Source organism: Fundulus heteroclitus, unplaced genomic scaffold, assembly GCF_011125445.2.
Source record: "Fundulus heteroclitus isolate FHET01 unplaced genomic scaffold, MU-UCD_Fhet_4.1 scaffold_256, whole genome shotgun sequence".
NCBI classification, from domain to species: domain Eukaryota; kingdom Metazoa; phylum Chordata; class Actinopteri; order Cyprinodontiformes; family Fundulidae; genus Fundulus; species Fundulus heteroclitus.
The window spans coordinates 27,333-50,000 of NW_023396667.1; the positions used below are offsets into that span (position 1 = coordinate 27,333).

General features: G+C 38.9%; 1 protein-coding gene across 1 annotated transcript in view; it reads right to left on the bottom strand.

The window, feature by feature from the left end:
* Positions 1–22,668, bottom strand: part of LOC105926521 (type II inositol 3,4-bisphosphate 4-phosphatase) — a gene marked incomplete at its 3' end in the record, with an annotated part of 212,557 nt that overhangs the window by 24,297 nt on the left and 165,592 nt on the right. The window contains 1 exon segment of the mRNA XM_036129950.1: positions 10,611–10,719. Within this exon segment, the coding sequence (XP_035985843.1) occupies positions 10,611–10,719 (109 nt within the window).

A 22,668-nucleotide genomic window follows, 5' to 3' on the forward strand; every position in this document is an offset into this window, starting at 1 on the left:
ACAGTAAAGGCTAAAAACTTGTAAAATCATCAAACATTTCCGGGTCATTTGAAGTGAGACAAGGAAGGAAAGCAACAATCTGTCAACCAGGAGGTTTCTTTTTTTAACAGTTATTCAGCACAACGTTTTTTATGTTTTTCAATATCTCTTTTAGGCGTTAGCGACTGCATTTAGAAGATGAAAGTCGGTGCCGAGGTCTGTAGGTCAGAGAAATGCGTATTAGGACTGAAACTATGCAGTAACTGGTTTAGAGTTACACACTATGCACTCCTAGAGACTCCAAGCACACAACAAGTTGTATTTAAGGGCTAAAAAGTAGATTTTGCATGAAAAAAAATCACTTAGGTATTAAATATTTGCAGTCAAGTTGGAATTTTTTTTAGTGTGAAGAAAGAATTTAGGTATCAGAGAATGAAAATAAGAAATCTTGATTTTCAATGGAAAGCTGTACATCCCTCAATACATTGAGCAGAATTCAAAGATGTCCACACCTAAATTACCTCGCCACAGACTCGGGTTCTACTGAGTTCTGCTCATGAGCTAATTACGTGAATCAGGCGCGTTGACAGAGCGACACATCTAAAAGCTGGAGTTTGGCACCTGTGAAAGGAACAATTTACCCGTACTGAGTCCATTATGTCCTACAGAGCCAGACTGAGATTTGAATCAAATTTCATACGGTACAGTTCAATTTAATTAGAGAAAAACTCAATACAGTGAACGCATCAACAACAATTGTGACTAAACATGCTTTACATTAAATCTAATTTTATTTAGTAGTCATAAATATCTCCACTTAAATTTTAAAGTCAGAATTAAATTCCAAATCTTAAAAGGAGTCGTTTTTATTTCACAAACCAAACTTTTTCATGTTGGCATAATCAGCAGTTTCTCCAGACAAAAAGTGTTTACGCTGCATGACAAGAGTTAGTGTTCATCCATGTAAGAGAAACTGATCCAGTGATGAAAACGCAGACAAATGATAGATGGAGCTGGTCATACAACTTTTGAATCATCCTTTTATTTCTTAATTTCTCTTGAACGCTACAAGGGAGAAAAACAAACACTGTAACCCTTGTTCATTGCCTGTTAGTTTGTCTGTTTGCCTTCATTATGTGCACTCTGAACTAGGGCTGGAGTATATGGGGAAAAAAGCATATCGATAAAATAGAAATCATGTTGATCGATAATTATCAAAAAATACAAAGCGTATATTTTAATTGCAGCCCTGACTATTTTATGCTGTTGCTCAGCGACTTATTTTAGATACAGACACAAACACTTAAATCAAATTCAACCCTTTATTCAACCAACTTTTTACCAAAACTGCAAGCTTTTAAAAAATTAAAAAGAAAACGTGCTCTCTGAACTCTGTGAAGTTTGCAGAGCTTAGTTCCATGATCTGCATTTGTGATTGGTTGGGAGGATGTAATGACAGTAATATTAACCTACATGGCTAGAATGCAAAAGGAAGGAAAACTTTTTACTGACCCTTTTATTTTCTATCGATATACGTCCATCTGTCGATATATATTGTTATTGAATTATCATCCAGCCCCAATCTGAAACGCAGTGGCCAAGGAGAGATTTTGCCATGGTAAAACGCAGTGACAATAAAGACTCTTTGAATCTTTGCTGTGTTGCAAACATTACAGCAAGTTTTTTCCCCCCAGAATGCACTTTATTATCTGTTGTGAGGAACAGCTTCACGGTACACAGCCTAAACTGTCAAATTGGACCTGCAGTCCAATGCCAACTCATTTGCATTCTATTAATGTTTAATCCCTTTTCAGCCCAATCAAACAACCTCCTCAGCTCAAGTTCCAGTGACTTTTCATTGAGTTTCCTCTCACTTCTTTTTGTCTGATGTGATGTAGAGCAGAGCAGTCATTTGTATCCCCTCCAGATTTGGTTAAAGTCAACTCCTCGGGGCTTTATCTAGGTCAGACCCCACAGTCAAATCTCAACTTGGCTCCTAATATTGTAGCTAAAGAGCAAACAGTTTGCATGTGAAGCTGCCTTTTGAGGAACGGCCCTGCCTCATGTGTTGACACACACTGAAATCCGAAGGTCAAAGTGAACGCTAGCTGCGAAATATGTCTCTGGTAAGTTAATTTTAACATTCTGGCCTTGTCGTAATGGCTAATGAGCCCCCTGGAGGACAAACACCCAGAAACCTGAAGGTAATCAAAGCAACCACTGAGTGAAAGTAAAGCACGGGCGGATCACCATGAAAAACCTACAGTGAAGACCATCTTTTCTGCAAGACTACACTTAATTTACCAAACCTTGAAGGGTTTGATTTACACCAAAGTCACTTCCAAAAATTCAGTTAGTTGTTCTTACAAAGAACTGTAAGATTACTGCTTCCTCCCCTGTGAGTTTATGCTGATAAAGCACCACAAATGATTTTTCACAGGAGACAAAAATGCTTCAAAGGAGGCGAAGGAGAAAGCCGTTGCTTTACTCTGATTCATTAACAGCACTGTAGACACATACGTATAAATCCAATCCCATTAGGAAACGTATGCAGACGGTAATGAATGCTAGGACCTGCCACCTGATGCTAGAGGACAGAATTGATCCCCTACAAGGCTGGCTTTGGCAGCGAAGTTTAATTGCCTCATCAGGGTTGTTGTAAGTCCAAACGGGTCAACAAAGACTGCAAACCGAGTGAAGGCAAAACAGCATAAATCTGCAAATGCAAATTTGATAAGAGGCCAAGGGGGTTGCAGATTTCATTTCAATTGTCGGGTATGTTTTCCCATCCGCGGCGTATCTCCGGGGTTCTCTCTGTCATGTTTTTTTAAACACCATGCCAAGGGAGAAAACTGCAATATAATCTAGACACAGTAACACTGCAGTGATTATTGGTGGTGTGAGGGCTAAGTATTTATCTTTTATTGAAAATGTGACAGAGAGGAGATTGAACTGTTGAGAAATATTAGTTCCTTGCATCACTGAGCAGAAGGAGAGGACAATTTCCCAGCACAAAACCAGGTTTAAAACATGCAGGACTCGTCCAAATGTTGCGTGATCACCTTGCTTTGTTAGCTGTTGTGACAAAGAAAATGAGATGAAAATTATTCAGAGATTAGAAACTCTTAATTGGTCATAATAGATATGTTTCAATTTAGAGCTGCCCCTGTTTACAGTGATTTCATACTAGGTAGACATGGGAACCGAATATATGAGCCATTTATTCAGTCCAATTTTATTCAGCCTGGTTGCACCATCAATATTTATGAGACCTCAAAGACCCATTAGTTTATATTTTTAATAAAAATGTTTTTTCATCCTCCTTAAAAAGGTCAAATTATTTATCAATCTGTCATGTTTGGTCGTTATAGAGGACAAGCCAATGACAGGAAGTTATGAAAAACAGAACACGCAGAGAAACAGGAGCTTGGATAAGCAAACAGGAAGTTGTACCCTAATATCAGCACCGGGACAACGACTACTTGATTGAGGAACCGCTGAGAGCAATTAATAGAGAGTGCTGCAGCAGCTGCAGCTGGGAGGAAAATGGCTAAAATGGCCAAGAATGAGCACCGAAAGGGAAGCAAGGAGACCTGGGGAAACCAGACTGAACAGAGGAAAATAACTAAATACAACAAAACACAGGAATCCACTCAAAATACAGACGTAACGGATCACAACATGCCAATTTTCTAAAAAAACAAACAAGAAAATCGCTTATTATTTAAATAATGCTTTAATAATAACATGAATGTTACTGGTATATGCATTGGGCATCAATGGTGTAGGAAGATTTGCTACCTTCCTTCCTACCCGCCTAACGCTGCAGAATATTTAACATGATCACCAGACAAGCCAGGCTGCTACTGTGTCGATTGTTACCAACATCTGCTGTGAACTTCATGTCAGTATCTTGATTAGAAACATATGAACTCACAGATATTATCACGTGATCAGTCCTTATTTCACTCTGTTTAGTTAAGGAGAGTATCTTTAGTAATCCATCATTTCTTGCATCCAAGGAGCTCGACTTTGTCGTTATCATTTATGAGGATGTGTCTTCAGGCTTCCCGGAAGTCTTTAGAGGCTCTTTTCTTTTGATTTGGCAGATTTCTCAGCCATACCAACCCCTGAGCGATGAATCATTCAGAGATATAGATAAAAAAAAAAAGAAGCTCCTCTGAGCCAGAAAGACACCACTGGTATAAGAAACAAGACCAGTGCAGAAGCACCATTTTAACTTCAGTGCGGGAAGCAATTGGTACAGATTTAACTACTAAAACCAGCCTCTCCAGAGTGAATGACAGCCCCAGTTTGAAGAAACTTATCAGTAGGTTTGTCTTGAAATAGTACTAAGAGAGAGCAAAGCGCTGGGCCCAGTGGCCTAATTAAGCAAGCATACGTGTCACATGGTTAATTAATAGCAGAGAGGAAATTAATGAAAAGCCAGAGGCGTCCTGCTGACAGCAAGCAGGAATTAAAATGCTGCTGCGTCAGCAGAGTTCCCTGCAACCCTTTATGTGACGTTCAAACACTCGCCTTTTTTTTTATACACTCACTTTAATCAGGCTTTATACACCTTGCCAGGGAACTTCCACAATGTAAAAACGTGCAGTTACCTTTAGATGCAACCTCAAGGGTTTGATCTCAGACCAAATTATCTTATCTGCCAATCCTCATTAGTTCTTAAATCTGAGACTGAGCACAGATCTCATGCCCATCCTTTAAAAAAAAAAAAAAAAAAAGAGTAAAGTCAAAGCTGTCCTCAATAATGCAGATAGAGACAAACCGTGATCTGCGACCAGAGAAGCCTCAGGGCTTGTGCCATGTTGTGCATCTGTGGACTCAAGAACATGCGATGAAGTCACAAGCTGCTGTCCGTCACCATGGGGTCCCAGCCGCTGCCAAAGGCCTGCTCCTCTTTCTCACACAGACCGAGAATCTTGGGAGAAAGTTATTCTGTCGGACAACATGCTGCCCATCGCACTAAATCTGAAATCAGCCCCAAGAGACTGTGTTAAGTCCGGGCCGTGAGGTTTGGACCACTCTCTGGCCTAGAAATATGACATTTGGTTCTGCTGCTTGACACGGAGCCTCCTTCCTCTCTCTCAGTAAAGGAGGACACATTTCAAAGAGAGCAGATGTTAATCTAAGGCACATTTTCAGCACATTTACTTAAGCACCCAGTCCAGGTAAAAAAAAACAAATTAACATATTTTCCTTAAAACAAGTCTATAAGCAAATGTGTTGAATCACGTGTGTCTATCACAGAGTGTTATCTGGCTGTTTTATCTCTTTAACATATCCTTATACACCTCAGATATGAAAGCAATTGCTTAACATTTCCGCATCTATTTCTGAGACGCTTATTTTGAAGGCAGAAAGGAAGGCCAAATCCTCTGGGTGTGACACGCCCCGCGCTCTCGTTCTCTTCAATATTTATAACTTTCTTACATCAGAAGACGTATCGCCTCTAAACAAAACACCTGTGCAGACGCAGCGGCTGATGCTTTTCTTCTTCTCACATGCACATGCACAACACTGGTGTCATTTCACCTTGTCACCAGAGGGGGCAGACTTTTGTAAAATCTCTAAAACTTGCGCTATGCTCCTTTATGAACTGGTTAAAAGTTTAAAAATCCTCTCTTCTGGTTACTTTGAATATGCTCCTGTGAATTTCCACATTACATTAAGTCCATGGGACGTGGATCTTTTAATGTTTGTATGTTTATTCACTTTTTTTTTAAAGCGCAGCCAGAGACTAGCGTTGTGAATTAGAACATTGATATATATACTCCTTGTACTAAACATTGGGTGTACTTTAAACACACTATGTTTAACTGAGTTGTCCCTTGAAAAATAGACAAATATATAAATAATAATCAAAAAATAAACTGACAAACAAAATGCAAGTATTTTGTAATTTTTAAAGCACTGTGGAAATCCACCATTGGCTAAAATTTCCATTCAGAGCTTCGTATCATCGCCAGAATTTAGGCAATTTTCCCGTTATTTTCTACTTTCGGGACTCTGGACTGCCTTCCATCTTCTGTAGGTCAAAAAGTACTGATCCAGTTAAGGTTCAAACAGTCAAATGTGAGCAAATTTTTCTAGACAGGCATTCTTTAAAACAGCTTAAAGTTGCGAGGCATCTGTTCTTTTTGGTAAAACATGAAAACGGGTAATTTATTCATAATAATATTCATAACTCAGGCTGCAGATATGGATGGACGATGGATGAATAATAGTTTTTCTATATTTATCCATACATTTAAACGGCTATTAGACTGTCATACTGATTAGATATGTGATTCAGAAGAGGTTTTAACGAAAAATCTGATTACCTCAGGAAATTCAAGATGTTAATAGGTTTTGATTAAAGAAGAAAAGGAGACGAAATCCTGTTGCATTTAAAGCAAACATTTAGGTGGTCATTCATTTATTTATGAAACACACATAGAAAGTTTTATGTTAAATTTGAGGAATACGGCGGACATCCATCCTAAGAGAAGGACCATTATGCACATTTGTTCCAATGCCAAGTTTGGCCGGCGCAGGTTGTTAATGGCTCCAGAAAGATCCCCTTGTCCCCTCTTCCACTGTCCACAGAACAAAGATGAATGGCTCTTTTATTACCATCCTGGTAACACATCTGTGCTCAGGTTTTCCTTTTTTCAACCCTTTCCCATCATCTCTTTGATGATTTAATATCATATTGAACAGCCAAGTCTCACATCTCACCAATTGTTCATTTTTTAATCAAATGTAATTAGAAAAGCGTGTATCTGAGAGACGAGGCGGCAGGCTGGGCGAAGCATAATGATCCTGGAAACATGAATCTCTGCTTTGTTAAAACAGGCTCAACCTGCCGAGCAGTTTGGGGGGATCCAGGCTGGAAACATCACGGCTGCTCTTCCACGACACACAGAGCGCCTCGCCGGGTGCTTTTACGGAATAAACGTGCGTCAAACTTAAAACGTGAGACTAAAACCTGGGTGTGGGTTTGCTCGTGTCTCTGACCACATTCCAGGTCAAACGTGAACTGCACATTGCACAGTGCTGGTCGCAGCAAGTTAGCCAAGTGGAAAATTGGAAAATTTGAGCTACAGTGAGTCATTAGCTAAATCAAATATGAAACAAAAAGCCCCATCTCCCTGGAGAGTTACCTCTGAAGCCTAATCTCTTACGCAAAGTAAATGATTTCACTTCAGTGGTTTCTCAGAAATATGCTAACCTTATCACTGTTCATGCAGGCAGACAAAACTGACCATCTTCGGCAAATTCAGCTGCTCACTTCTTTATTTTTTAATCTGCAAAAGCCCCAAACTATTACCCATCAGTTTTTTTCCATTTCATGCCCGCTCTTCACCCCTCTTCATCTTTTCTTTCCCTCTCGTTCTGCGGCTGCAAACTCTGTAACTAATTAGATCTGGCATGGTCTGTAATGACTTTGCACTCTATGGGGAGCAATGATGGAGAGAAAAAAAAAACACCTTTTGCTTCTTTAGGCATCTGTCAAGTGGCCGCATACTGACGTACAGCCCCCACCCTGCAACCACTAAACAAATAAAGCAAAAGTCTACAGCATCTTGCCGATCTTTGTTTTCACAACGCTGCTCAAGAGTGCAATTTTACTCATATCACTGTTGCAACAAAAAGGCCACATAACAGTTTTTGTGAAGCTGTCAGTGTTGTTCTCAAAGGGAATAACAAATATATGAGACATTCACTGCTCAACTGTTCGCGGATAGAAATGATCTGAAACGGGAAAATCTTCTTTTGTTTTCAGGTTGGACAATAATTAGTCGGCCATGTTGTCTGCAGCATCCTTCGCATTAATTGTCAGCCCTGGGTGAGATCTCACATATATCACAAAGTAGAAATTCAAGATTTTATTTAGGAACGTTTATTAATTGGGGGAAATAATTAATTAATTTTTTTTAAATTTCTATTTTAGTTTTCATTTCAAACTAAATGCATAGGATAATTTAATCAGAACCTCATGATATTCCGTTTCTCTGGTGAACAAGTACGACATTCCATTACAGGGGAGTGCTGGCCGAGTGGTTAGAGCAGTGCACTTGCGCTCTGAGAAGGATGCAAGTACCCGGTTTGATCCCCACTGCCTGCATTCTGGGTCCCTGAGCAAGACCCTTAACCTCTGATTGCATGATTAAACAGATTTTGGTCTTTTTTATAAGCATATATGTGGCTATGTACCTTTAAAGCTTACCATCAGAAAGCTGCAGGGATTTTCTGAGGGAAACTTAAAGCTGCAGCAGTAAAAGAAAAACTGATTTCAATTGTCAAGATTATACAAATCTATGTCCAACACCTTTGGATGGGGCTGTAAGTAGCAGGATATCATTGGTGTTCAGGTTTTTACAGAGAGACAAAGACTCAAAGTGAGATGTTGAAAATTAGGCAGGTTTGGCCAATTTTTTTAAAGTACTGCCACTTTTTAACCATAGGGTCTATCTCAATTCAGGGGCTGCATCAAAGGACCCAGTCTACGTGGGTTGGGTCCGCGAAAAAGAGAAAACAGGAAGAGCTCGACTGATGAATCGTGATGGTCTAGCTTCCACCAACTGTCCCCATCCTTACCTTTACCGAGACAGCATGAAGCAGCTGTGAAGCTAAACAAACGGAGCCCAAAAGTTAATCTCATTGTCTCCTTTGTTAATAACTGTACACAGTTTTTATTTAACCCTTTACATATGCGATATGTCCCATGATCTTTTATTTAAAATGTGCCGTTATCATATTTTGTTATATTCTAATTCATTATTCAGCCAAATGATTAATTTTATGTTTAAATATACCGCTAAACAAAATTAATTGATGACAAATACCATTTGTGTGATTTAGTAAAACATTTTCCAACTTAAACACTGACCCTAGAACTTTCTGAGCAAAGCTCAAAATACTATTTGTAGAGAATAATAATATTGAACTAACCAAACATTGACGTTAGACATCTGAATTATTTCTCATAGCGGAAAGCCAGCGGGAGTTGGAAAGCAATGTGCCGGGAGAAAGGCGTTCTGTCTCAACATAGCGAGCCGGCTATGGTCCGAGCACATCCGAGCATTTTAGTGACAAGGTGAGCCTAAAAGCTTTTTAAAAGTTACTTTTATGTCACAGAAAGAGTAATAAATTCAGCTTTATTCACCATCACTGTTTCCTGTTAAAAAGTTATCTTCAACTCACGATGAATCATGGGATAGGATTAGCAATGGCGGATACATCGGACCCATCTTTCAAATCGGGGAAAAGAAGGACGCATTCGTTGGACACATTTTTGAGTCTTTGAAGGATTGGTGAATCAGGACAACCTTCGGCGCCACGCTGTGACGTAATCGGCCTACAAATTCATCCTTCGAAGGATGCAGCCCCTGAATTGAGACAGACCCTGAGACACCAATGTCCGTAATCATGAGAACAGATTTTCCTTTTTTAATCAAACGTTAGTCACGCAGAAGAAGAGATCGTCTTTTCTGTAAATTTTTACAGAAATACTTCACATGGGTGGACATCAAAAATGTCAGAGACAGAACAAAATCACTTGTCCTTGTTTAACGTTTCAGTAAAATAAAATTTTATTGCAGTGCTCACACAACACACAATCATAGTGTAATGTCAGCTCGGTTCCTGCTATGAATGATTAATAATTTGGCAGACAGGCGTTTAATTTGGATTGGATAGTTAAAATAAAATTAATGAATGATTCAACAATTTCACACATCCCAACTGTGGGCAGATTTATTTCTGACAAATGTTAGGGTTGGACACAGCTGCATGTATTTAAAGTGTATAATATGAAAAAACAATCTTTGACACCTTGCACTTTTACATTTTCATACGTACATGAAAAATACACTATTTTAGAAAATTACCTGACTTATCAGAGATATCAGAGAGATAATAATGTCATTATGTTTTCAGTTGACCTTAATTTAAATCTGTTTTTCTGGCCAACTATCTAAACCTTTATCAAAGAAAACCCCAATTGGCCCAAAAAATATTTGTTGCATCAACCAAAGATTTTAGAAAAAATAATTTGTTGTTTTTAAAATTGAAAGTGTTAAAATACAGTAAATCTATTAGTGCTTGTCTGAGCAGATCTTACTGCACACTGTAGTCCTGTTTTTCTAACAACAACAATAAGATTTCTCCTCATTAACTGATTAATTTTCTTGGAGCCAAGCTAAATCGAGCAGTGAGTTTTTTCTTGCCTGCTGACCTTCATGATCTGTTGCTCTTCACTGAGAAATGAACACACGAGTTGATAAAGCTGGAAAATGCTTGCCTGGGAAAAGAACAGGTGCAAGAGACATTTTAACTCTCCAAACCTTTTCCATCAAGCCTGTTGCCTCCAGTCAAATTAACCTGTCAAATGTTGTGGAGCTGCAGCCTAATTTCAACACGAATTGCAGTTAAGTGACTGCCTCAGACCTCACAAATCAACTCCATGGGGCAGAAACAAATTTGGCTGTCGGTTTTAATTAAGAAGCTCAAATTTGGTTTTTAATAAAAGCCTGTTTCGTCAGGATGCTTGTTCAATTAATTCACCCACACTTACTTTAAATACACCCCTTCTCAGAAGACAATGTGTTTATTTTACTTTTTACCTCTTCTTCTCTCCTTCGTATCTGCTCAGAAGACGCTGAAGGCCTCCACACTTAAAGCCGTGGAAGTGGGCTGCGGGAGCACCGACAGTGATAATGTCATACAACGCATCTGGGAAGGGAGGAAAAAACAAACAAACAATAATTTAGTTTGTCGCACTTAAAATAGAGACACATATAAGTATATTTTGACACAGGCTCCCGATGTAATGATTTGCTAATGTTGAACCCAAATGGGAGCCAGACACGGAGGTGTATTTAGAAAAGGGGTTAATTAACAAAATCCAGGAGGCAAAAAGGGGGACATCAGGAAATCAAACAAGACCAGGCAGAAACTAAACCGACCCAAAAAACAGGAGGGCAAAAACAGATCAGGCACGGACTGGCAGACGGACAGGTAAAATAACAGAGGCTGCAATGTGCTTACCGCAAGCTGATGGGAAGGAATAACACAAGACGTTCCGGCAACACACAGACAACTAAGGTAGACTTAAATAGGAGGATGGAACAGGTGAGCAGGGTGGGACCAATTAACCAAGACAGGTGAAAGCAATTGAAGGAACATACAGACTAATAAAGAGAAAACCTAAGATAGAAAGCAAGACTAAACGGACACAAGCTGAAATAAAAGCTAATAACAAAGGCCAGGTAACTAAGACAGGCTAAGCATAAAAGTGATGACAACAACAAGGTAAACCAAAACATTACACCAACTAAACGAGGATCCAGACAAGACAGAACTCAAAACAACTAGACAATCAAAGACAGGAGAGAGGAGGATAACTAAAACTAATAACATAAACCAGAACTAAACTTAGAATATTACACCCGAGGGTCCTAGAAGCAAAGAACATAAATTTAGCAAACGAAATTTCAGATCTAAACTTTGCGTAATTGACAGATAGAAACGTCACAAAAGAAACACGATTTTAACCGTTAATTATACTGACAAAGGTGTGAACAAATTCAAATATAACACAACACAGCTACCTCAAGGTCTTAGTTTGTAGCGGGAAAATAATCAAGCACAACATTTGTTTCTAATAGCTCTAACAGCTTTTGTTGATTACATATATAATATATAAAGACATCAAAACAAACTGATGACCTTTCTTTATGCATAATAAAGTGAAATAGTGCGGGCAGCGGGTATTAAGCTTCTTATTAAAATATATCAAACACTCCAAAGTCTTGACAACGGCAGCTTCCAGACAGCATCCACATGGAGAAACTAGTCGCTGACAGTGTTTGGGATTATTGTCTTGCTGATAAATTCAGCCTCGTTTAACCTTCTGATTCTCATCGCCGTTACATTACTCTAAATGAGCTTCAAAATGCTTTTTCTTCAGGAGTGGAGTCTTGTACAGGGAACATTCAGAGAGTTAATTGCTGAGGACTACGTGGCTCTTTTCCACCGTGACACTTTGATACGATTCACTACGGGTGGTTTTCCGTTACGAGTGAACACGGCGCCAACGTGGGCACGGTCGTCGTAGCACGGCAGCGCTGTGAGACAGAAAGGCGATGTGACGACTTGTTTGAAGTTCATTTCTGTGCGCCTCTGCACTGCACCAGGGTACTGCATTGGGTGCTTCCATCTTCATTCAACCACTAGCTTCTGTCGCTGTTTGGGTACCTTTTAAAATATGTTGGGTTTGATTCTAGTTCTGGAGTGGGTCTTTTTATGCAAGCAGTCACCCTACATCCCCCACGACAACTTTCTGACGTGGTGGCTTTGGGCCGACTTGCTGCACTTGGAACTACATTGACGCAGATACTAAAATAGTAACTGTCATGGTTTAGTTTTGATTCGGCTTTGGTTTACTATTATTCTCAGTTTTTCCACCTTGTTTGGGTTTTAATTTGTTAAATTTTAGTTTCCTCCTTCCCTTCCACTCAGCCTTCACTCCACTCTCCTTGCAGTCAGTCACACCTGTTAGTAATTATTCAGTCAGATGCATTTCACCTGTTAGTCTTTCTATTTAAACCTCCCTCTGCCTCACTTTAGTGCAGGTCCATCATCATACTACACCTCTCCATGCTAGTTCCCGTTTTGCCTTGGAAGCTTTGTTTTGCTCCTGTTGTAAAGGTTAGTCCTGCCAGTCACTCTAAAGACTGTTCGTTCACTGTTTGTTCCTGGAGAGGTTCTGCTCTGTGTCCTGGTGTCTCTCAAGTTCTGCTAACCTGACTAGCCGCCCTGGAGAAACTCAGCTCTGTGCCCTGGTGTCTCTCAAGTTCTGCTAACCTGACTAGCCACTCTGAGAAGACTCGGTTCAGTGCCAAGCCTTCCAGCTTAGCTGAACTCTCTCTCCAGGCTGTCAGCTCCTGCCTTCACCTGCATCCCTGAGCCTCTGTAGTTCAGCATCTCTGGTTTCACCTCTCATCAATCATCTACTCTTCAATAAACCTCTCAAACTTTTATCCTGTGTGTGTGTTCTGAGTTCATCGTTAAACAAATCCTGACAGTAACGATTCCGACTAAAAACCAAACCTAAACCCCCCGAGTTGGTACTAATGGAAAACGGTCATTCTTAACCAATTGCATGAAAAAAAATAAACTTGATTATTGCAGGTCTTGCCGAAGCTACTTGTAAGCCGTCCTTGGTTATCGGATAAGTCTTCTGAATATTACTTTGGGTCATCTGCCAGAGATCTTTTGACTGACACCTGATTAGGTCGGGTTCATGATGAAATAATGTTACTTCATGTCTGGATCATGGCCCCAACGGGGGTTCTAATGTGCCACCTTGAGTGTTTTTTCATACAACATAAATACAGAACTTAACCAGCTGATAAGTTGGACTCATAGAAAGCAGGAATGGTTTTTACATAACTAATTTTAGCTATTTGGTTGGCTTTCTACAATTTGTGGGTTGATTTCTTTGTGTGTGTGAATTACTTGAGTTGCTATATATTTACCCAGAGAAACATTGACACGTTCAACACAAATGTTAGATAACATATGAATACAACTTTCCCAAAAAAAGATCAAACTTCACGCTATCACCAACAAAATTAAGGCTCATTTGAAGAAAAACAAAGGACTGGCATTTTATCATGGCTGAACCTGTATTTCATACATTACCACGGTTTGGTTTTGAGGTCGATTGGTCCCATGTTAGACCAGAAGGACGGCCAATGTCACAGTGCTTCACTCTAATTTGCACATCAGCCTCAAAATTAAATAAACACTTCACAGACAGCTAGGCAGGCACAAAGGTGCTTAGAGCAGGTCTTGTTTTGAATGACTAATGACTGAAGCTGACAATTAAATCCGAAAAGTGTGTGTGTGTGTGTGTGTTTACTTGTTTTTTGGTCATAAAAAAGAGCAAACCATGACTTGAGGCTAATTTACAAAGACCTCTATTAAGGTCAAGAGTGAGAGAATGGAAAACACGTTACTTTAATGGAGTGTCCTTTTGGGATTATATGTCAGTATATAACTGACACACAGTGAATATTCAACAATGTTGGTAATACCTAATGATCCCATTCCCTGCCCCAAAGTTCTTTATAGTTTGATCCGGAGAGGCAAACTTTCTCCTAATCTTTGGACTTTGGCTGCTTTGGTTAAAACTAATTTTCAGCCTGGGACATACCGATGCGAGGAAAGCAAGAACATTTGAGCCCACAGCTGAACCAACGCAAACACGGCAGAGCAGGAGGAGCTGCTGCTATCACATCTGTTTGGTAAGAATCCACAATTTCTTTTTGATTGTAGAGCAGCAAGAAGTGCCTTGTTAGCAGCTGCTGCTTAAGTTTTAATTTGATACCGTGTTTGGCAGAAACCAACCTTTGGTAGGCGGGCACTAGGTGTCGCTTCGGCCAATCAGCTCAGAGAGTTCTGCTGAAATTCCCTCCTTTCCCCAAACAAATTAAAGTGGAGCAGATCCAGATTGATAATGTGCTGAACTGGAGTTCTACACATTATCTGTCTGGCTGGAATAGTTATAAATTAATGATAAAAAAAATATATATATATATTTTAAATAAATAAAATAAATAAATTGCACATGTTGATCTCACAATGGAGAAATTCACTTCTGCATCTTAACCCATCCCCTTGGGGAGCAATGGGCGCCTGGGGAGCAATCAGGGGTTAGGGGTCTTGCTCAGGGACCCAGAGTCCAGGCTGTGGGGATTGAACAGGGTACTTGCAACCTTCTCATAGTGCAAGCACGCTGCTCTAACCACTAGGCCAGCACTCCCCTTTATAATTTTGTATGGTAGGATACAACAATCCACCGGGATAAATATGGATCACACATCAGCTTAAAGTAATAATAAAATAAGGCAAGGCTCCTCTGCATTGCTTCTACCTGCAACGTTAAAACAATGCCTGTGTTTGAGAGGAAGAGCAACAGAAGCGGCGGAGGAGACGAGGCTCTCTACACTTGCTCCAAAGTTTGGCATCTTTTATTGGGCAGCTCTGCAAAAGTGAAACCCGCTGCATCCCCTGGCTGTCTCAGTCTGAAAGGCAGACAGCAGCCGCTGCATACGGTGGATGGATGGACACTCTTCAGAAGCCAAACCTATCAGCTTTTAGTGTAAACTGAGAGAAAACCTCAGTAAATCCACAGAGCTGATTTAATGCTCATCTGTTCAGATAAAGATGAAATATCCTTTTTTTTTTCTTCAGATGTGGTCCATGGTTTATAAATAGAAAAAAATATGTTTCGGTGCAAAACATTTGTTCCACTTTGTCCACTGTGGTACTTAATATTAATGTCGTTGCTCTTCAGTTTTTCTGGACTTTTGGAGAATTTTTTTTTTTTTTAATTTCTCAGCCAATACTGCAAATCAGTGTGTTCACCTCTAAAGTCCTCTCGAGTACGCTCGGTTTTACCAGGGTCGGAGAAACCCAAGCTAGCCCTGAAAAACCCCAAAAACAACCTGGTCCAGGAATGCTTATAAGGGGACGATGCCGGATAGTGTGCAGGTGGAACTGGAGCTTTAGTGAACTCGTTTGTTCTCTACAGGGCTGGAGGATTTCAATGGTTCTAGATTGCTCCCCTCGAATCCCTCCATTCATGAGTACTGTTCAAAGTCAGAAAGTAAAATGAATGAAATGTGCTGATGCACATCTGCCAGAATCCTACAATATCATCCAAGAGTTTATCGAGAAAGATGCACATGCAATTTGTGTGTAATTAGATAAAAAATCTTTCCGTGTTTTGTGGTAAAAACTTTCTGAAATTATTTGTAGGAAAGTTTAAGTCCCTTCAGTATTCAGTATTCACCTGAGCCTAAAACCTTTTGTTTCCAGCTGTTTTATCCCTGCAATATAAAGAGTTTACATAATTTTCCATTAAGAAATTTTAGTTTAAGATAGAACTGAGACGTTTCAGAAGAAAGCCTGGATAAGAAGAGGGTGCAGGGTTTTACATTTACAGGCTGGTTAAAGTTAGTACAGCAATAAACTTGGTGACATGTTTTGGCAATAAGATTAGGATTTTAAAAAATAATAAGTCTACAACTTCAGATCTAGAAAAGGTAAAACCCAGTAGAATAAAATAAATCTTGATTTGAAACTATTGAGTAAAATAAATGAAAAAAAAAAAAGAAACTCACAACAGATTTGTGTTGGGGCTTTGCTATATTACCCACTGTTTCTTCTACTAATTATCCAAGTGTGTTGTGGCAGAGCTGCCTGATTGCAGCCCATCTGCCCCTCAGATTTTTTTTATACGCCTGAGTTTTCCAGGACTGCTTCTTCTACAGCAGCAGAAGACGGGAGGAAAAGCAAAGGTTACAGAACATCAGGTACAATGACCAATCTGAGCTTGATTTTCTGTTCTTCCTTCCACTTCTGTTATCCCTTTCCCAGTTCATCAACAGCAAAACGAGGTGTTAAAGAACTGAGATGACAACCGCTTTTGTAAAGAGGAAACTGATTGTGGCTGTCAAAATGAGTGTTTATAATTCACACGCAGCAATCTGCGCTGACGAGAAAACATTGTGCTGAACAATGCTTTCAGCTCTGCTTTCCTAGACTGATGTTTGTTAGAAATATTTCAAAGCTGTGAAAATCTATTCTTGGCCTGAAAAAAAAAAGAAATCTCTTCAGAGCCTATGGTGTCATTTTTTTCTGATTTCCCTTTTCTCTGGATGATCAATAGACAAAGTGAAAATAAACAGCTCAGCAACATTGAGCAGATTATACGACACATCTCAAAGAAATGCATCTTTTCACAAAACCAAAAGGAACAATAGAGTTATGACATGAGATTATTGCAAAGATCACATTGAAGACATGATGCCTGTACTAAAAGGAGATGATTCGGGATTAACACTGTGCTTTGACAAAAATGGTTCACTTATCTGGTAATATCATCCTGATAGCAACATTTACATGCAAACTCAACTTATGGTGATATGTTTCAACATAGCATATCAACACACCTAAAGGACAAATTGCAAAGCGACTCTTGTTTAATTAACAAATCTGTATCAATGCTAATTGCACCTCAAATTACATTGTAAAAAAAGCATTTCTCTCTATCATGTTAGGTCTGATTTAATTTTGTCTTTATAGTTTTGAAATATTAGAGCTTTTCTTGCTTTTGTGTGTTAAAATAATGACTGGTTGAAAAACCAAAGTTTACTTAAAGGTAACTCACCCCCAAATCAACATTTTTTGCCAATAAACTGTTAACATGGTTGTCTTATGGTACTGTCTACATATCATGGTCATTACTTTGACAAATTATGGCAAGCTCCTTTAAGATTTAATCAGTAAGTTTGACTATCCGGAATTACCATTATAGATATCTATAACGTCATTTTGACTAGTCGTAATGCCACTGTGACTAGTATGAATTTTGACTTAAGATATAGCTAACGTCATACTGATTAGTCAAAACTGAATTACACATATTGGTGGAATCCAAAGCCTTATAAATTGCTTTATATTCCTGTCCAGACTTTTATACTGTGTGCTTGTCAGTAACTATATTCCTCACCTATACTTGATTTTCTTTAGGTTGTGGCAAGATGTGTTTTCTTAAGTTTTGCCATAGCATACAATAACATTTTACTTATTAAGCACTTAAAACTGCTGCACAAAAAAGTCAAACACTGGTGAGAGAATAAAAGTTAAATGAAAAAACACACAGAGAATCTAGTTAAAAGTAAATGTAAAAGATTTCACAGTGGTTGGCAGGCCACAGGGGGAAATGGGTATTTTTAAGGAGATTTCCAAACAGTAGGAGACAGATTCTGAGCATTCCTAAATTTAGGAGGTGTTTCAAAATAAAAAAAAGGCCTGAAACCTCTCAGTTTACGTGAGAGATCTTGGAAACGAGTAAAAGCATTCGGTCTACTGATCTGAGGGAACGAGATGGTACATCTGAGTGCAGAAGCTCAGAGAGACCTAAAAACAAATAAGAGAATTTTCAAATGAACTCAAAAATGATCGGTAGTCAGTGAAGGGAAGCCAAAGTTGGATAAACATGCTCATGTTTACTTGTACCCGTTAGAAATAGAGATGCAGCCCTTTGCACCAGTTTTAAGCCAGCTTTTGAAGCCTGTCTAATTCCAAGAAGTACACCAGTAAGATAATTATATAAAAGCAAATATTACTGTTACCAGGTTGCTTTACAACAGCATGGACTTAAAGGAGCTATAAGTAATACCTTGTGGCTCAAATTGATACAACAGCTTGCCAAACACAACAATCTAATATGCCGTTTTTAAACAGCCTGTTGCTGTTGTGAATTTTCACTAACACAAGATAGGTCTATAATGTTTTATTCTGTTTAATTTTGTGGTCCGTTTCTCTTACTGGCTTCCATGTTTGCAGGCTGCTGCCCCTTTGCCAAGATAAAACACCAAATGCTGCGCTCAGTGTTGGGAACCCTGGGAACTCTCATAAGATTAACTGAAGAACCAGGAATTAAACACGGGCTACACTCTGAATCGAAGTTGTTCTGCACCGTACCTGTAGGTTAGAAAGGAGAAAAACATGACTGTAGCATTGCTGATGGAGAGGACCGATTGTTTATAGGAATGTTACTTCCATCCCAGGTGACAAAGAAGAATCATTTAGGTTGTTTTTACCGAAAATGTCTTACTTATAGCTCCTTTAATGCTTGAAAAAAAAAATGCAGAAACTTTTTTTCCTTTTTCTAATCTCAAATTTGTGTAAATATATATTTTTTCAGATAAATACAGTTGATACTGTTGATGTTACTAGGTCTTAACAATATTATTAACAATTATTATTAACCACATGGACGTGGTTTTTCTGATTAAAGTTTAGAAAATTCAGTGTCATCCAACTCATAATATCTCTGAGAGAGTCAATAAGGGGCTGGACAGAGCGCCTACCAGGGTGCTTGCATGGAAAATACATGCCACAGTCATCAGCATAACAATGAACAACTGTCCATTGTGGGTACCCATCCGTGGGTAATACCTTGTCCACAAGGTATTACCTACGACTGCAAGCTTTTGTACGCATCCAACTCCATCATCAAGTTTGCGGACGTCACCACGGTGATTGGCCTCATCAGCAACAACGATGAGACAGCCTACAGGGAGGAGATCAAGCACCAGGCCACATAGTGCACTGAACCAGCTCCTCAACACTACCAAAACGAAGGAGCTCATTGTGGACTTCAGAAAAGATTTAACAGGCACGCACAACACCATCCACATCAATGGAATGGCTGTTGAGTGTGTCTCCAGTTTCAAGTTTCTGGGGACCCACATTTCAGCGGACATGTCCTGGTCAACCAACACCTCCTGCCTGGTCAAGAAGGCTCACCAGCGCCTCTTCTTCCTGAGGAAACTGAGGGGAAAAAAATCAGCTATCCTCGACTATCCTGGTGAACTTCTATCGCTGTGCAATAGAAAGCATCCTGACCAACTGTGCAACAGTGTGGTATGGGTGCCCAGTACATCACTAGGACTACACACCATTGAGCACATCCAGAAGAAATGCTGCCTACATCGAACTCGCAGCGTCCTTAAGGACTCTTCTCACCCAGCCCACTGACTGTTTTCTCTCCTGCCCTCCCGCAGGCGTTTCAGGTGTCTCCGGACCAGAACCATCAGACTAAAGAACAGCTTTTTCCCCAGAGCTGTCTCTTTATTGAACTCTAACCCTCACTGATAGACTCTCCTCTCCCTCCTCACACCTACCTCCATTTTGTTATTCTGTTATTTACAAGACTGTAATGTTCACCTGCAGTCCAAACTGTTACAATTGTAACAACTGTTTACATGCACCTTGCACTACTAACTATGACTGAATATTGATTTGCACTGCTGACTGTTTATTCACAGTACTAATTGTTTACATATACATTTGCAATACCGTACTTTAACTGTAATATGCAATTACCTTCCACTGCACTTTAATTTAAATAGCTTCTGTCCAAACTTTATTTATTCATTTTATAGTAATAGCTACCTGTATATCATGCTCACAATTCTGCCTATAGCAATAGCCATCTGTACATATATTCATAGTACATGTAAAATCATATTTGTAAAACTCTATTTATATTAATATCTACCTGTATATTATATTTGGTACATATCTAGCTGTAAATTTAGTTCACAATACTAGTTATCTATATATTATACTGATAGAATATTACTGATATATTTGTCCTGTTTATAATAGTATACATCTCTGTATTTATTCAGTAATAACCCATGTCCTGTACATATGGAAACATTGTTTATCCTGCACTTGTTGCTATTGCTCTTCTGGTTAGACCTAAACTGCATTTTGTTGCCTTGTACCTGTACCTGTGTAATGACAATAAAGTTGAATCTAATCTAATCTAATCTAATCTAATCAAAAAGGAATAGAATAGATAATTCTTTATCGTCCCACAGTGAAGAAATTCAGGAAGAGTATTATGATGTCGGACAAGTTCTGTTTTGGTGATTTATTGATTGAAGTCTTGCAGTAATCAGCCTGGGATGTTGCTAGTAAAACTGAACTCCCAGGAGGATGGTGGTAATTATATTTTAACACAGGTTAGTTTTGTTTTTTTTCCTTAAAAAAATTAACCACTTTAAAAATCTCAGTTTTGTCTTTACTTGGGTTTTTCAATCTGTTTCAAGGTTTGTTGTGTGTCCAGGAATGGTACGGTACTTCACATATGTTGCTTGTAACAGGTGTTTTTTTTTAGCTCCTGTTATCATTAAATCATCTCAAACATGACTCCCCATTCTCCTCTGACAACTCAAGAGACATTATGGGTGAAAGTCTCTATAGATCAGCAATTTCAGAGACACTCAAACCAGCCCAGGTGCCACAGAGAACCGCAGCATGTTCAAAACCATTGCTGCGGTATTTATATCCTTACAGATTTCTTCATTTTCTTCCTTTGTTTTCCTTCATACTTTCAGACCATCAAACAAAGATGATGTTAATGAATATAAAATGCAAAAGAAAAAAATAATGTAAGGGTGATTATGATTTTGTCACAGCACTATCCATTTTTGTAAATGGCAGTCAAGTCAAAAAAAAAAAAAAAAAGTCCAACGGTTTTGCCGCACACAGTTAATGTGAAATATTTACAGTTTCCTGTAAATAAGCTGTTTGTAAATGGAACTCTGCAGAAGGCACAAAGGAGTACGGACAACCTGCTGCACATTTAGAAAAGAGGGCAGGAATGGATGAGGCTAATTCGTTCCCTCTTCTCGAAAACTGTCAGATGTCATAGCAATTTGTTTTTACTCCGTTGCCCATTTTTTCCATTCAGATTTTGAAACATACATCACTTATTATGCAGAGGTTAAAAAAATGAGAATTGCACTGATCATACAGCACAATGAGGGTACACAGAGGACAGACCCAATCACCTGTTGAGCTGAAGGTGAGTACTGAGCTTCTCTGCAGCAGAAATTATATTCTTACTAAATGAGCATAACATAATTTAATGACAGTCAAATTATTTAAAAATGTTTTTAGCCTTTTAATATTTAAACTCAGTTTATAGGACAGACAATTCTACTATTATTTATAAGCTGTAGTGGTGCAAAAAAAAAAAAAAGAAAAAAAATATATTATTGATTTCAAAAATAACAACCTAAATGTGTTTCCCTCCTGCTCCAGATGTTGGAGCTGCAGTTTTGATGAGTGCATCCCATTTTTTTCATCTTTTCAGTCTAGAACTTGGCTGTCACGAGAATCCAGGGAGTGAACTGTACAAGTCTAAAGGAGCAACAAGTTATAGAGTTTGCTCCAACGACTTTAAATCATCAAAAAATAATCGTAATTCTTAATCAATAAATTAGAGATTTCTTTTTCTCCTAGTTGGAAGTTTATTGATAACATCTAAAACACTGTGTAGAAAACTTAATCAGCAAAACCAACAAAACAATGACATAAAACCAACTGGCAAATCCCTTTTTGGGTATTTTTATCCAGACTTCGAAATAAATCTAAAGTTTGAAGAAAATATTCTATCAATAACACCATTCAATGCGGCTTCCACACTACAGCCACTTTTACCAAAAAGCAACTCCTTAACATCAGGGACTCTTTTTTGGGCAGCTTCTCTCCATTTTCCATTGGACTGGAGAGCTTCTCTAAGATCCTGGTCAGAAAGACTACTTGGCAGAGCACAACATTCTAACTGATGTACAGTCAGGTTTTAGAGCTGGACACAGCACTGTTACAGCAACTTTGCTACTATTAAATGACATTATAAATGCCTTGGACCAATAGCAACACTGCGCTGCACTATTTGTGGATCTGTCCAAAGCATTTGACTCTGTTGACCATAAGCTATTACTAGATAGATTAATAAACATTGGTATAGGAAACCCAGCTATTACTTGGTTCTAAAACTATCTTACAGAGCGAACGCAATGTGTTTCTATAGATGGTCTTAAATCAGACTTTTTACAAATTTCTATGGGTGTTCCTCAAGGTTCGATTTTAGCCCCCCTCTTATTTTCTATATTCATAAATAACATTGGAAAGGACATGCAAACTGCTAAACTGCATCTTTATGCAGATGACACTGTGATTTATTCAGTTGCCTCTTCACTGAACCAAGCCATGCATGACCTTCAGTTGGCCTTTCAGCAGCTT